The sequence below is a fragment of the Suricata suricatta genome, chromosome 9 (assembly GCF_006229205.1).
Source record: "Suricata suricatta isolate VVHF042 chromosome 9, meerkat_22Aug2017_6uvM2_HiC, whole genome shotgun sequence".
In the NCBI taxonomy this organism is placed as follows: domain Eukaryota; kingdom Metazoa; phylum Chordata; class Mammalia; order Carnivora; family Herpestidae; genus Suricata; species Suricata suricatta.
Genome location: NC_043708.1, coordinates 7,397,213 through 7,411,717, shown reverse-complemented (window position 1 = coordinate 7,411,717; position 14,505 = coordinate 7,397,213). Strand labels below are relative to the sequence as shown.

General features: G+C 38.1%; 1 protein-coding gene across 6 annotated transcripts in view; it reads left to right on the top strand.

Moving 5' to 3' along the window:
* The window catches only part of PAPOLA (poly(A) polymerase alpha), a 59,211-nt gene that overhangs the window by 15,221 nt on the left and 29,485 nt on the right, over positions 1-14,505 (top strand). For all 6 annotated transcript variants that reach the window (XM_029952104.1, XM_029952102.1, XM_029952100.1 and 3 more), the window contains exons 2-10: positions 1,644-1,817; positions 2,480-2,546; positions 5,973-6,054; positions 7,863-7,972; positions 8,423-8,476; positions 10,667-10,778; positions 11,461-11,550; positions 11,641-11,779; positions 13,293-13,365. In XM_029952104.1, coding sequence (XP_029807964.1) covers positions 1,644-1,817; positions 2,480-2,546; positions 5,973-6,054; positions 7,863-7,972; positions 8,423-8,476; positions 10,667-10,778; positions 11,461-11,550; positions 11,641-11,779; positions 13,293-13,365 — 901 coding nt within the window. The remainder of the gene's footprint in view (positions 1-1,643; positions 1,818-2,479; positions 2,547-5,972; positions 6,055-7,862; positions 7,973-8,422; positions 8,477-10,666; positions 10,779-11,460; positions 11,551-11,640; positions 11,780-13,292; positions 13,366-14,505) is intronic.

Below are 14,505 nucleotides of genomic sequence, written 5' to 3'. Positions count from 1 at the left end.
GCTAGATGATACCCAGACCAGTGGCTAACTTAGAAACCGTCGCCGTGGGTGTCCTGGCATCCTTAGGTCTGTGTTGGTATCAGAAGACAAAGTATAGAACACAGTCAGGCACTCGCAGTATAAACCAGAATCCAGTGGATAAGTGTTAAATGCGCAACGGAACTTCCCTGCATAGGACTCTTGCATTTGGCATGTTACTGCTTAGGTAGAGTATTGTACTTCAATTTTTTTTTGAACTTCAATTAAAAAAGTAATATTTAGAACTTGGAAAGAAAAGTAGAGGTGTGTGTATGTATAGAACAAACACTTAATTTAAAAAATTTTTTTTTTAATTTTGTTTTTTATTTATTTTTGAGAGAGCGAGCAAGAAAGCGCGAGCAGGGGAAGGTCAGAAAGAGAGGGAGACACAGAATCCGAAGCAGGCTCCGAGCTAGCCGTCAGCACAGAGCCCGACACGGGGTTCGAACCCACAAACTGTGAGATCATGACTTGAGCCGAAGCTAGATGCTTAACCGAGCCACCCAGGCACCCCCCAAACACTTAATTTTTTAAGGAACAGAATTGGGAGAAATAATTGATCCAGATGTTATGTTCTTTCCTTAGCCCTTTCCTCATTTTATAGGTTATTTGACTTGTTGTTTTAAAGGTTTGTTTATTTATTTTGCAAGTGAGCAAGCTCTTACAGGCAAGCGGTGGAGGGGCAGAGAGCAGGAGAGAGAGGCTCCTCCCTGCCTGCACAGAGCCTGATGGGGTGGGGGTGGAGGGCTCAAACCCACGAACTGTGAGATCCCACAAGCGCCAGAGTTGGACACCTAACCCCGACGTTTAACCAGCTGAGCCACCCAGGCACCCTTGAATTGTTAGTTTTTAAATAATGATCTGTGACTTATCTTTGGAGCTCTTGTCCATTGACTTAGAATTATTTTAACAAAGGGAATAAAAAACAACTGGTTTCATTGAAAAATACTTGAGTCAAGTTAAGTTGCTAAAGCATTTCAAGCATGCCATGCTTTTTTTTTTTAAACAATTATATTAAAATCCTACTGATTGTAAAATGTGGAATTTCTTTTAAAATGGTTTAGACCAGCATCACTGTTGAAGTGTGAACCTTATCACAAATGTGTAACAAGTTTAGTGTGAATATAGTGATGCCCCCACTCCTCAAGTTATGTTTGTTATTTGCCCTGTATTTCATGAACTCTATTCATTGAGTCAGGTACTGACTACATTCTGTTTGTGGGGAGTCTCTTGTATTGGTTAAATGGTGTTTCCATAGTGTGTTAAAACATTGCTTTAGAAATAACTAAATAACAGATTTTGGCTGCTCATTTTCAAGAAGTAAAGTTTTTCAGAAATTCACTATATTCTAGATTGTGTTTTCTCTACCAGTATATTTGATCTGGATTCTTCTAGCATGTTTAGATATTTAGGTAGTGACAAAGTTCACATCTTTGGAGTGGGAAGAGAACTTTCTCTTTTTTGCTCACTTGTTTTTGTTTGGTTACTTTTTGTTGTAAGGTGTCTTTGGAAAGGAGTCTTTTAGGGTATGGCAGGGAAATTTTACTAAAGCGTTTCGAGTCAAAATGATTTGTTTCCAGTGGAAGAAATTCTTTGGCAGTAATTTTCTCCGGTTTTGTCTGTAGTCCCGTTACAGCGCAGGGATCACAGCACTCACAGCCGCCCCCGAAGCACTATGGCATCACCTCTCCTATCAGCCTAGCAGCCCCCAAGGAGACCGACTGCCTGCTTACCCAGAAACTCATCGAGACGCTGAAGCCCTTCGGGGTGTTTGAAGAGGAAGAGGAACTGCAGCGCAGGTGAGCGTGCGTGCACGTGCGCACACAGACATGCACGCGCATTCCTTTTCACCTGTAATTTTTTATTGATATCATTAACTAATTTTGGAGCATTATCTACTCAGAATTATCCTCTGAAATATGCCTTTTTCGAACAGGAGGAACACAGAAACAGCTTTTTTTTTTTTTTTAAACATTTATTTATTTTTGAGAGACAGAGACCATGTGATCAGGGGAGAGTCAGAGAGAGAGGGAGACACAGAATCTGAAGCGGGCTCCAGGCTCTGAGCTGTCAGCACAGAGCCCGACGCGAGGCTTGAACCACAAACTGTGAGATCACGACCTGAGCCGAAGTCGGACACTTAACTGACTGATCCACCCAGGCACCCCAAAATAACTTTTTTTCAACAGAGAATTTTATTCCCTTAATTTTGAATTTTGATGCTGTTGGTTATTACAGTACAGATTTGTCAGAAGCGGTGCGGGGTGGGGGTCTGACTCAGCTGAAGGGTCGTGGGAGCTCCCGTGCCGCTGTGTGTCTGCACCTTGCTCCTGCCGCGGTCTCCTTCCTGAGAACCTAAGCACTGGGTGCAGTTTGGGGAGCCACCTATTGAGCACTGATTTTCATGTTAACTAGTAATGAAGCACCTTGATACTTGATTGATATTTGCTCTTCTCAACAGGATTTTAATTTTGGGAAAATTAAATAACCTGGTGAAAGAGTGGATACGAGAAATCAGTGAGAGCAAGGTAAGGTGACTTCTTTGCATGTGAAGTAATTTGACAGCTGAACATGGCGGTGTCTTAAGTAACCGGTTCTTCACAGAGTGGACTTACTCTTCACTGCAGTTTGTTCTAGACCATTCGTTTTATATTTTGTTTCTAGTTATTTTGAAAGCTGCGAAACCGCTGAATTCAGTGATTTAAAAGTACTCTGGTTGCAGTATTTAAAACTGAAACTCAGTAATTATTATGCTTCACAGAAATAATACATGTTTCCCTGAAGAGGTGCTTTAAAAGTATATATTAAATATGTAAGCATCTTGGTACCTTGTAAGCAGCCCTACCACGGTGGACAGTTTTTAGGTCTTCAGATAGTATACTCTCAAACTGAATACCGGTTTAGGTTTTTTTAGTTTTTTAAAATCTTTTATTTTTGAGAGAGAGAGAGAGAGCCAGCGTGAGTGGGGGAGGGGCAGAGAGAGGGAGACATAGAATCCAAAGACAGGCTCCAGGCTCTGAGCTGTCAGCACAGAGCCTGACGCGGGGCCTGATCCCATGAACCACGAGATCATGACGTGGGTCGAAGTTGGACATCCAACTGACTAAGCCACCCAGGCGCTCTGAAAGTCTTAGTTTTAGTCAAATTTATAATATTGTTTTCTTAAAACTGTGTATATATTTCAAGTCACTGATTAAAACTTCAGTGCTGGGAGTATTGTAAATTGGGGGTTCTGTGTAGTACATGTTTTTCATTAATAGAATTCCTGATACGAATGAGATTTTTCTTTAATTAAAAAATTTTTTTTCCCAAATACTTATTTTTGAAAGAGGGGGAGAGACAGCCTGAGCAGGGTGGGGACAGAGAGAGAGAGAGAGAGAGAGAGAGAGAGACACAGAGTCTAAAGCAGGCTCCAGGCTCTGAGTTAGCTATCAGCACAGAGCCTGACGTGGGGCTCAGACCCACGAATGGTAAGATCATGACCTGAGCTGAAGCCGACACCTCACAGACTGAGCCCCCCAGCCGGCGCCCCCACATGAAGTTTTTAAAAGGAAGTTCTTTTTGAGCTGAGCATATGTCCAGATTTGAGTATTTTTTCTCCTTTATTGAACTTTGTGTTTCCTTCACCTTCTGTAGGAAGCAGCTGTGTTTTAATGGCATTTTCTTAGATGTTTAAGTTTAAAACCATAGTCAAGTAGACAAAGCCAGAACTTAGATTTATTCAATGTGAAACATGCATACTGCCTCATTGATAGTGTTGTTTTCGGTGTTTAACTTCGGTGCCTCCTAGTAAATTTCTTTAACCAGTAGTTCTTGATACAGTAATTCTTGATACTGTTCTTCCTGCTCGTTTTTTCTGAGGGTAAGAACTTTTGTTTGGATTAATGACATTAATGCTCATTCCTGTTCACATTTATTGGCGCCCCTTTCTATACAGCCTCACTGTTAAGTATTAAGTTAGTTATTAGAGAATGGGATTGAGGTTAGGCTTCATAAATTTTGATCTTTTTTGTTTGCCTTTTGTAGAGAGAATTTCTTCCTTGGTTTTAAGACTTGATACAGGATTTCTTGATATCGACACTGTTGATATTTTTGGATCAGATAGTTCTTTTTTAGGAAGTTATCCCTGGCCCTTCTTACTAGATACACTTACTAGATCCCCCACTCTCTGCCCCACCTCTCTAAATTATGACCCAAAATGTCTCCAGACATTGCCGTATGTTCCTGTGGAGCAGAATCAACCCTGCTTGAGAAACAGTGATTTAATATATACTTCCAGTTCATTTTTAGCATTTTGGGGGGGGGGGAATTACATAAAATGTGAATTTTACTTCAGTTATTTGTTGTCTACATCCTGAGACTTAAAAAGAAAAAGATTCGTAACTTCAAATGTTTTTCTGTGTGCTGAATTAAGGAGTCTTCATTTCTGGGTTACAATCATTGAAATAGCTATAAATGTGTCAGTGTCTAAATGTGTATGAATACAGTAGCCACTTGCCACATGTGGCTGTTTTACTTTAAGGAGAATGAAATATTCCGTTCCTCAGCTCTGTTTTCAAGGGCTTACCAGCGAAGAGAAGCCAATGGCCACTCCATTGGACAGCTCTTTGCAGCTCGCTTATCCCAGAGATTTGTGTGTTTTACCAGAGAAGTTCGTGTTCTCGAGTAGTTTCTTCCTAACTCCCTTTACAGTCCGATTTCAGCAGCATCTTAACTGGATTAATTTAAATAACCAGGCCAACTTTGCATGTGAAGTTTTTAGATTTCCAAATACAGGAAGACAAAAAATACAATATTTTACATATAGATCATCTTTTTTCTATAAGTGATAATTAAACATGCCCTTAAAAAACAAGAGTCCCTGAATCGTTAGGATTGATTTTTAGATTTTTTGGGGTATGAAGTAACACTTTGATTTTGTTATTCGGAGGAGGTGAGGAGGAGTGATTTGCGGTTTGTTAGTGAATCGGACTTTACTGAGGAATTAGACAGTGTAGAGAAACATTGACCTAGCACACATTAAAATTGTTTGGACATGTGTCATCTTTAACCTCCAGTGGCATTAGGTACTCTCCGTAGTACTTTATAATACTACCAGGGTCAGAAGATGATTTTTAAATGTTCCCCTTTCTCCTTTTTCTTGGTGTTTCTACTCTAAGAAACCATCAGTGAGTTTTCTGTTCAGTCATCCCACCAAAGCCTTTTGGAAATCTCAACTATTAGGTAGCAGTATTGGCCTTAAAGTCACTTTAAAAAAAAATTTTTTTTTAATGTTTTGTTTTTGAGAGAGAGAGAGAGAGAGAGAGAGAGAGAGAGAGCGAGCACGAGCAGGGGAGGGTCATTGAGAGAGGGAGACACAGAATCTGAGGCAGGCTCCAGGCTCTGAGCTGTCAGCACAGAGCCTGATGAGGGGCTCGAACCCACAAACCGTGAGACCATGACCTGAGCTGAAGCTCCCAGGCGCCCTGAGTCACTTTTGATAAGATAAAATTATATTCCAGTATACTATGGGGTATCCAGTATACTCAGCGAGTATAATCTTTTCAGCAGTCAGAATATGTGTTTTCGTTATATTCTAACATTCATGATACGTGCAGCATCTTGGTCATGAGTAAAAGTGAGTAAAATCTGCTTCTAACGCTGCTCCAGTGGAATTACACGCTCTCATGTACAACAGTCCTCTTTTATAGCAGTTTCCAGAAATGTGGCAAAATTCTGAAACCGATAGTATGGGTCACTAAAGAACTCTCATTAAAAGTTGGAAGTTGCTTGAATTTTAAAATTGGTTGATATATGAAGGGCTGATTTCTGTAGAGCTTATAGAGTTTGTTTGCCCTCCATAAAGTTGCTGTGAATTCTTACTTGGAGGGTTTTTTTTTTAATGCATCATGCTGTTTGAAATAATTTCCTTTGTGCTCCACTGACAAAATACCCATTTTTATTTTTTTAAACAGAATCTTCCACAATCTGTAATTGAAAATGTTGGAGGAAAAATATTTACATTTGGATCTTACAGATTAGGAGTACATACAAAAGGTAAATACTGTTTTAATTATCTGGAGGAGTACTTTTTGTAGTTCTTAAAAATCATAATGACACATTCATCTCAGTTACTTGTGTATCATACAGCCTAGATTCCCGTGGGAGAGAGAGTACTTCGGGGGGCCTAGAGTTGGTTACGAAGATAAAAAAGATTCCTTCTCAGCCTGTACAGTCCAGTACAGGATTTCGTCAGTTAAACAGTTCAGTTCCGGGCGGCGCAGGGAGCAGGGGCCGGGCGCACCACGGTGACCGCGTACAGTCGGCGCGCTGACTGCGAGTGGGGAGCACGGCGTGGTGCTCCATGTTGTCGAATCACAGTGTTGGTCTCCGGAAACTAATATAAGATTGTATGTCCACTAAACTTCAATTTAAAAATAAACTGAGTTCCTCAGTAGAAGTAGCCACATGTTAAGTGTCGGACGGCGGCTGCTGTGTTGCAAAGTGCGATACAGAAGTTTTCTCGTTGGAGGGCGCTCTTTCGGACAGTGCTGTTCTCTACATCATTTCCTCTACCTGAAGAATATGAAGTTGGGAAAGCAGAACAAAAATGAAAGAAAAACCTTTCTAAAGAAAGACCTGTGGATTTTCTTTTCCTCTTGCTCTTTTTCCTCTTCCCCGTGGTTTTTTTTTTAATAGTTGTAAAATACAGTTAAGCAAAAAACTAACCCAAACAGTGTGTATCTGCAGCCATTGGTAATCACTGGCAATATTTTCATACTTATACCTGTAGTTTTTTTCCTCTGTGCAAATAAATACACAATGAAAATGTCATGGCAGAGAATATTTATCAGGCTGCGTAGTAATAAGCTCTTAGCCTTCCTGATCCTATTTATTCCTCAGTACTTGTATTCTCGTGTAACAAGTAGCGGGCCGAGACTTACAGCTGCAGTAGGCTTGAACAGTGTCTCTCTGCCGTCTCTGGGCGGAACTAGGATTCTGCAACCAGTAACCACACGCTTCAGTGTTAAAAGCATCTGCCAATATGTAGTGTTCTTTGTTCTGGCATCCTTGCTTCTCCCTGTCTTCCATTGCTCTGTGTCAGGAGTAGTTAGTGCATTTGCTTTTGCTGTGTCCTGTGCGCTGTACGCTTTTCTCTCTGCTGTGTATGTGCTAAGATATATAGCCTTCCGAGTAATGCCCTAGCTATGGAGTCTCCAAGGAAAATGACTGTGTTGACCTAATTCCACATTGATCTCTCCCTTTTTAGGATCCTCGTTATTGATTTAAGTCATTTCTTTTGTGTTCCCTGTATTTACTCTGCGCTGGCCTACTATCAGGAATTACGTTAGTAACAGATGTCTTACCCTTGTCTGCCTCTTTGGATTCTTGCCAGTGATCGTTTTTGAAGTTTATTCTATGGGGGCCAGATAGAGGCCTATACAAGTCACAGAGTGTGTAGAAGAAATCCGTGTGTGTATGTGTGTGCCTGTGTTTGTGTGCATATGTATTTGTTTGCTTGCTAACAAACATGACTGTGACTACTGGCATCAGAGTTTTGGGTGTATTCTTGAATAGTTCCCTCTCTACCATAAAAGTCCTACCTGAGTTCCCATTCTTTGACTCCCAGGTCACCTGGGCCACTATAAATAAGAGGATGCTGTAGGAAAAAAGATATCCCATCAATTAAGATAAGATTTTTCCTATACTGACCAGTACTTTTTTTTTTTAAGGGGAAGGGCACAATTTTAGAGTCTCACCAGTATAATGTGAACAAATTCTCAACATCAGGTACTGCCACGATAAGATGCAAAGTAATTTTCTTGTAATAGTAATTAGTGGTTGATGGGCTTAATTTTTTTTAGGTGCAGATATTGATGCGTTGTGTGTTGCACCAAGACATGTTGACCGAAGTGACTTTTTCACCTCATTCTATGATAAGTTGAAATTACAAGAAGAAGTAAAAGATTTAAGAGTGCGTAAATGTTTGGGATGAAAGGGGAGGAGTTATAAATATTAGTGAATTGAGTGAAATTTGTGATATAGCCATCATTCATTGAGCTCTTGAAGTTTGTCAGACCCTTTCAAATGCTTAACATGTATTGCTTGCATTTTACTCTTCATAACAAGTCTGAAATCATAAATCTAATCCCATGTACAGAGTAGGAAATAAGGTAGACAAACTAATTATTAAGCAATGTGGCCACGATTCCATATCTCAGAGGCAGAAATCAAAGATTTGAACCTAGGTTTGTCTGATTCAAGAGCCTAGTGTTTTAAAGCTAGTTTTGAGAACCTAGTCTGTGTCCGGCATTTTGTTAAATTATGTTTAAACAATTTCAGATACCTCGTTTACTTGAAAGTGCTAAAACTAGTGTAGGTCTGCTCAACGCAGGGACATTGAGTTTCTGTGATTCTCTCCCAGGCTGTCGAAGAGGCCTTTGTGCCGGTCATCAAGCTGTGTTTCGATGGGATAGAGGTAAGGTGGCATTCGGACAGGCGCTTCTTGCTGTGTGTGCTTGTGATTGGGACAGGCTAAAAGTTTATTTTAATTGGTGAGTTGGTGTGATAATAAGTTTTTTTTTTAAATGGAATTGACTCCCTGTTCTTTGTACAATATCAGTTCTAGTCTTTTTAAAAAGAGCCTCATGAAGTTAAGAGCTAAAATATAAACAGCACTAATGCAGCATTAACTATGAAATGCTGCTACAAAACAGTTTACTGGGTAGGTTCTCCACATGCACATTTTTTAGACTTTTAGTCTCATTAAGGCAATATCACAATCTATTTTTGCCAATAGAACTTTGCCTTGACCTCAATTAAATTAAATATTTAAGATGTTGAGAGAAAACCGTGACCTAATACTGTGTATGTGGAGATACTTTCCTAGGAGGGGAGGCCTTAGGCATTCACATTATTGAGACGACACTCATTTGTGTCTGCTGCTTTCTGCGTTTGTAGACAAGGCAGTTGGAACAAAGCTGATAAGACAGTGAAGCGACTTCAGTTATCTGTGTTCCCTCTACTGCACGCAGCGGTGCGGGAGAGTTGCTGATAGAAATAGTGAAGACTGTAAAATCTTGAAAACTGGAAGGGTAATGCTTATTGTTTACAAAAAAGGTGACTTCCAAAATTGCTGTGTAAGATGCCCACCTCCATCTTCCTTAAAAAGTAGATACAAGTAGGCATTACATGTTAAATTGAGTAAAGGTTGGTCAGGTTCAGGTAGATTTGCCGTCAATGTTTAAATAAATATAAAACCATCTGTAATGTATAGTAGTGCCCTGTTTTCCCCAAAAGAACACTACCAAAAGACAGGAAATTTTTTGGTGGAAGACCCAACTCAATTGTATAACCTTTTCAAGATGGAGATGAAAGTCAAATGACTACTTGAAATATTTAATGTGTTTTCTGTCCATACTTATGTATAAAATATCAGTTCCAGGGAATGTCTTTACATTTCAAAATTTAAAAAATCATTTTATCCTAACTTTTTTTAAAAGTTTATTTTAATTTGAGAGAGAAAGAGAGAACGCATGGTCTATGTGTCGTCGTCTTGTGGGGGAGGGGCCGAGAGATCAGAGAGACCATCGCAGGCGGCCTCCATTCTCAGTGCAGAGTCCAGCACGGGCTCGAGCCCATGATTTGGAGATCATGACCTGAGGCGAAGTCAGGGGTCTGTGGCTTAATGGACTGAGCCACCCAGGCATTCCCCTTTTATCCTAACTTTAATTGACAGTCTCCTTGAGATGCTTTTTTGAGGTACCTATTTTTATAAGCACATGATCTTTATTTCTGTCTATATTGGGGGAGCTATTGGACATTGGAATCTGTTTTGCTGGAACATTAGGTTATACCACAGGGAATTATTGATAAAAGTGAACAGCTGTTTTTCTAGTCTATAGGTGCACGTTTCAGTAATTTCTCACAATAAGCTCTTAAGATACTACTTTTTAAATTGATCTTCTAAAAGGCTTATTTGAGGCAGCATCTGAAGTTTTGGAACCATGAAATCATGCCCTCAGGAATAACAACCAAATCCATGCTAAGTTTCTTCGTGTCCTCCCCTTTCTTTGAGGAAAAGGGAAAAAGTGTTGTCAGTCATATTCTATAAGCCTTCAGAATTAGCTAGTGTTTGTTTTTGTTTTTATTTAGTCAAAACTAAGTTGGGGAACAGTTTAATGTTACAGGTATATAAATTCTTAAATATACGGAGCCTCCTTTCTACTGGCAGCTATATTTGGGCTAACTGTAAGGATATTGGCCTTGCATTTAGGCATTATCTATCTATCTATGTGTGTGTGTGTGTGTGTGTGTGTGTGTGTGTGTGTGTGTAAGGAATTCACAGTTCATAAAGATGGAGAACTAAGCAGTTTTAAATAGTCCAGACAGATGCATTTATAAACTTAGTAAATAAAACTTAGTAAACATGATTTAAAAAATGACAAGTTGGTGTGTATTCAAGTTCTCTTTCATGGTGCCATGTTTTAACATCTGATTAAAATACCTGATGGTACAAATTCATGATTTTTGGACCTCTGGGTGTTGTCATGTTTATAGTTGATGAGAAGATCCTGGCTTTAAGGAGAATTAAGTGTTTTCTTTTTTAAAGGAATGCTTTAAAAGTGATTTGATGGATATGGAATATTGAGTTTTGTTTTTGTTTTAGATTGATATTTTGTTTGCAAGATTAGCACTGCAGACTATTCCAGAAGACTTGGATTTAAGAGACGACAGTCTGCTTAAGAATTTAGATATAAGATGCATAAGAAGTCTTAACGGTATGTCAAAACCCACTCCTGTTTGTATAGTAGCAGTTCTTGTCAAATATGAAGTCGTCTTTAACTCAGATTTTATAATGGTGCTTTTTATAGCCATGCTATTTACCCATAGTGAGTCAGATAAAATACACATTACATAATAGTTAGACTGCAGAGGGAATTTACTTTATTCACTGGTATCCTGCACCGTTACTGGTTTTCTTTCTGGGGACATTTAAAGACTGACTTTTGTACTCTTGCTAGTTGTGTAGGTTTCACTGTGTGACCGAGTTAGTTGTGACAGTGATACCATTTGTCACCTTTTTCAAATGCTGTGTTTAAAGGGGTTAATGTTGAACACTTTTGTATTCATGTTGCTTGTTGCCTTGCTCCCAAAGAATATTTCTTGGAAACTTAAAGTGGATCAAACCCTTCTCAGCATATCTGGACTGGAAGAAGTTTTAATTATCTGATGAAAGTTTGAGACTAGGTAGATTATAGTTCAGATTCTTCGGTTTATGGTAATACTTGTGATAGGAGATACAAGTGTTAGATTTTTTATTTGCTTTTAAAATCCATTAACATTGCTGATTCTACGAAATGTTTTTATTTAAGTTTGACGTCAGTCTTAGAAAATTGAAAAGAAGAACCATCATTAAACTTGATGATTTAACATTCTGTTTTTTCACTCCCTGTTAATCAGGTTGCAGGGTAACCGATGAAATTTTACATCTAGTACCAAACATTGACAACTTCAGGTTAACTCTGAGAGCTATCAAACTGTGGGCCAAACGTGAGTTCAGTATTTGTTGGCTAGCTTATTAAAAATGTTTACACTTTTGTTCAACACTAACTTTTCTTTTTGCTTTTCCCTTATCAACAGGCCACAACATCTATTCCAATATATTAGGTTTCCTCGGTGGTGTTTCCTGGGCTATGCTAGTAGCAAGAACTTGCCAGCTTTATCCAAATGCAATAGCATCAACTCTTGTACATAAATTTTTCTTGGTATTTTCTAAATGGTATGTGTTTAGATTATATTAAAATAAAATTGATTGTAGACACTGAAGTTTAGTCTTATTTCTGTGACATTCCTGCAGCTGGTTTCAGATGAAAGTTTTAGTTCATGATGTAGTCATTTAGGTAGACTTGGGGAAGTCCTGTGTGTCAGAAGGCAAGCCGGAGCCCGGCCCTTCCCCTGGCTCTTGCAGGGCAGCGAGGCAGGCACTGCGTGTGCTTCCTTGTCCTCTAATCAGGCCCGAGCGTTAGCGGTCCTGTTCGCTGAGACCCAGTCAGTGGTATCAGTTTCAGGAACTTTGGACAAAACTTAATATATTTACTCTTTGGATTCTTTTAAATCTGTAAGTCATTAGTGTCTGGAATTGTTTTTTGCTTTAGCTGCACATTTCTCTTTGGGAAAATATTAAAAATGTAATTGTATATAAAAACCTTTTAAGAATATCTATAAATGTGTAAAAAATTAGCAGTTTGTCATCCCTTTGAGATTACTCACTAACCCAGGAGAGTTTTATTTTTAAAGCTTCCTCATTTCAGCATGTTCACATTTGTCAACCATTATTTCTTTTAGAAAAGTAAGATAAAAAATTATTGCGACTTCATATTAGTTGCTTTGGCCTAAAAGATTAGGTTTCTTGATTTTTAGTCAAATTGATCTTAGAGATTTGTCTTCCCACGCTATACCTACCAACCCCTGTAGCTCCTCCCTCTGCCAAAATAATAATTTTTAGTTATTTTTAAAAAAAATTGAGTTATTGGAAATATAATTTAGAACTGTGCCACACTTGTCAGTACACATTCTGTTATTTACAAATTTGATAGCACTTAATCACATGATCAGTGTTGATGAGATTGACAAGATGTCAGGATTTCGGTAATGCTACACACACAGCAAATATTTCTAAGAAGCTAAGCTTGATACTGTGGCAGATGTTTTCCAGTTTTTAAACAAACTTCCATGAGGGACTGAAGTAGTGGCTAACTCCTAGAATGCGTCTTGAAAATAACGTATTCATGTCACAAGGTTTCATTACACATATTCATGTTACAACCTTTAAATTATGAGACAAAAATTTTCCTAGTCAATTTCTGTAATTATTCATATTCCTTTGCCTAAATGAGTGTACTTCTTCATCCTCACTTGTCTTTGGACATAGCTAGTGAGTGTAAAGAGAGGATTTTTATCTTTCAAGAAGGATTTATTCTGTTGAAGGTGGAGGTAAACATATCAGATGTCTTGGGGTAGTACTTAAAAAAAAAATTAGTGCCTTATCAGTTCGTTGAATCAGAGAAGATGTTTTGACTTCAGCCTGACAAAGCTACCAAATGGTTTAAGTTAATTTCATAGTGGAGAAGTATTTTGAGTAGTATTAACGTCAGTAGAAAAGAATAAAAGATAAATCAAGAGGGCAAAATGAATGAAGGAGGATCACATTCACAAATGCTGTATGTTTAACAAAATACGTTTAGATGGTAATATCCAATAGTCTTATCAAGTGCTACACTCTTTTTAAACAGGGAATGGCCAAATCCAGTGCTATTGAAACAGCCTGAAGAATGCAATCTTAATTTGCCTGTATGGGACCCAAGGGTTAGTGTATTATTTTTTCCCCTACAAATTCGCACTGTGCAATAACAAGTAAAAATCATCTGCATAATCTTCAGGGAGACTTCCCATCCTTTTATGTATGAGTGGACATGTCCGTATTACACTTTTTTTTAGATAACACCAACTATAATCCTCTGATGTGAGAAGCTTAATTATGTACCCTGTAAACTCCATTTAATTGTACATAGTTTATAATCTCAAGTTCACTAACATTTTAATTTATTCTATATAGAACTACCTTGTAAGTCAAAGTTGTGTGGGCATTTGTGCTTAAAAAAATAAAAGATACTCAAAATCCCTGTATTTTTTTATTTGATCTAAATATTCGGTTAAAACTGGGTTGTGGTAGGAAACCTGTCTAATGTTTACATGTGGCAGATAACTTTTAAACAGTATCACTCTAATTATTATGATGTAATTGTAAAAAATTGGTTGGGGTATTTCATATTACAAAAAGCTGGTTGAGCTAAAAGAAGCGCTTCTATTCTGGTTTATGGGAAGTTACGACCTCTATCGCTTACTCAGTTTAAATGTTAAGAAGCAATTTTTTAATTGATAAAAGAACCATAGGTTTCAGTAAGGCTTTAAGGTCTATAAAATTCCATTTTTCTACATTAATTTGTTATTACAATATTGAAAATATTGTCAGTTTTAAGTTCTATTAACTACATTAAGCTATGTATTTTTAAGTTTTCCAAACCCCAGGCATTTAATTTTGGAAGGATGTGAGTTTACCATTTCCTTTGTGGAAATATGTCATTTATCATTAGTATATAGATTAATCATTTCATTTTTTACCTAAAATGATACCAACATGGGTAACCTAGTCTCAGCATGTGTTAATAAATTTATGCTTCTTTTAAGTTAATGGTACATCAGAAACTACGTTTCCATCTTGTTTAAAATTTGTTTTGCACAGAACATTGTTAAGACATTTTCTAAAAGTGTAATTATGTGTGCATCCCCATTTCTCTTGTTGAAAAAAGAAAAACTAAACATCAGCAGATGCCCAACCAGAACTTTTTTGCCCGACAGGCACACTTAGTAAGGTTGCCAGAATAGTCATGCCGAATGATTGAAGGAAACCATTAGTTTAGACCAAATCTCTGATTCTATAAAGAA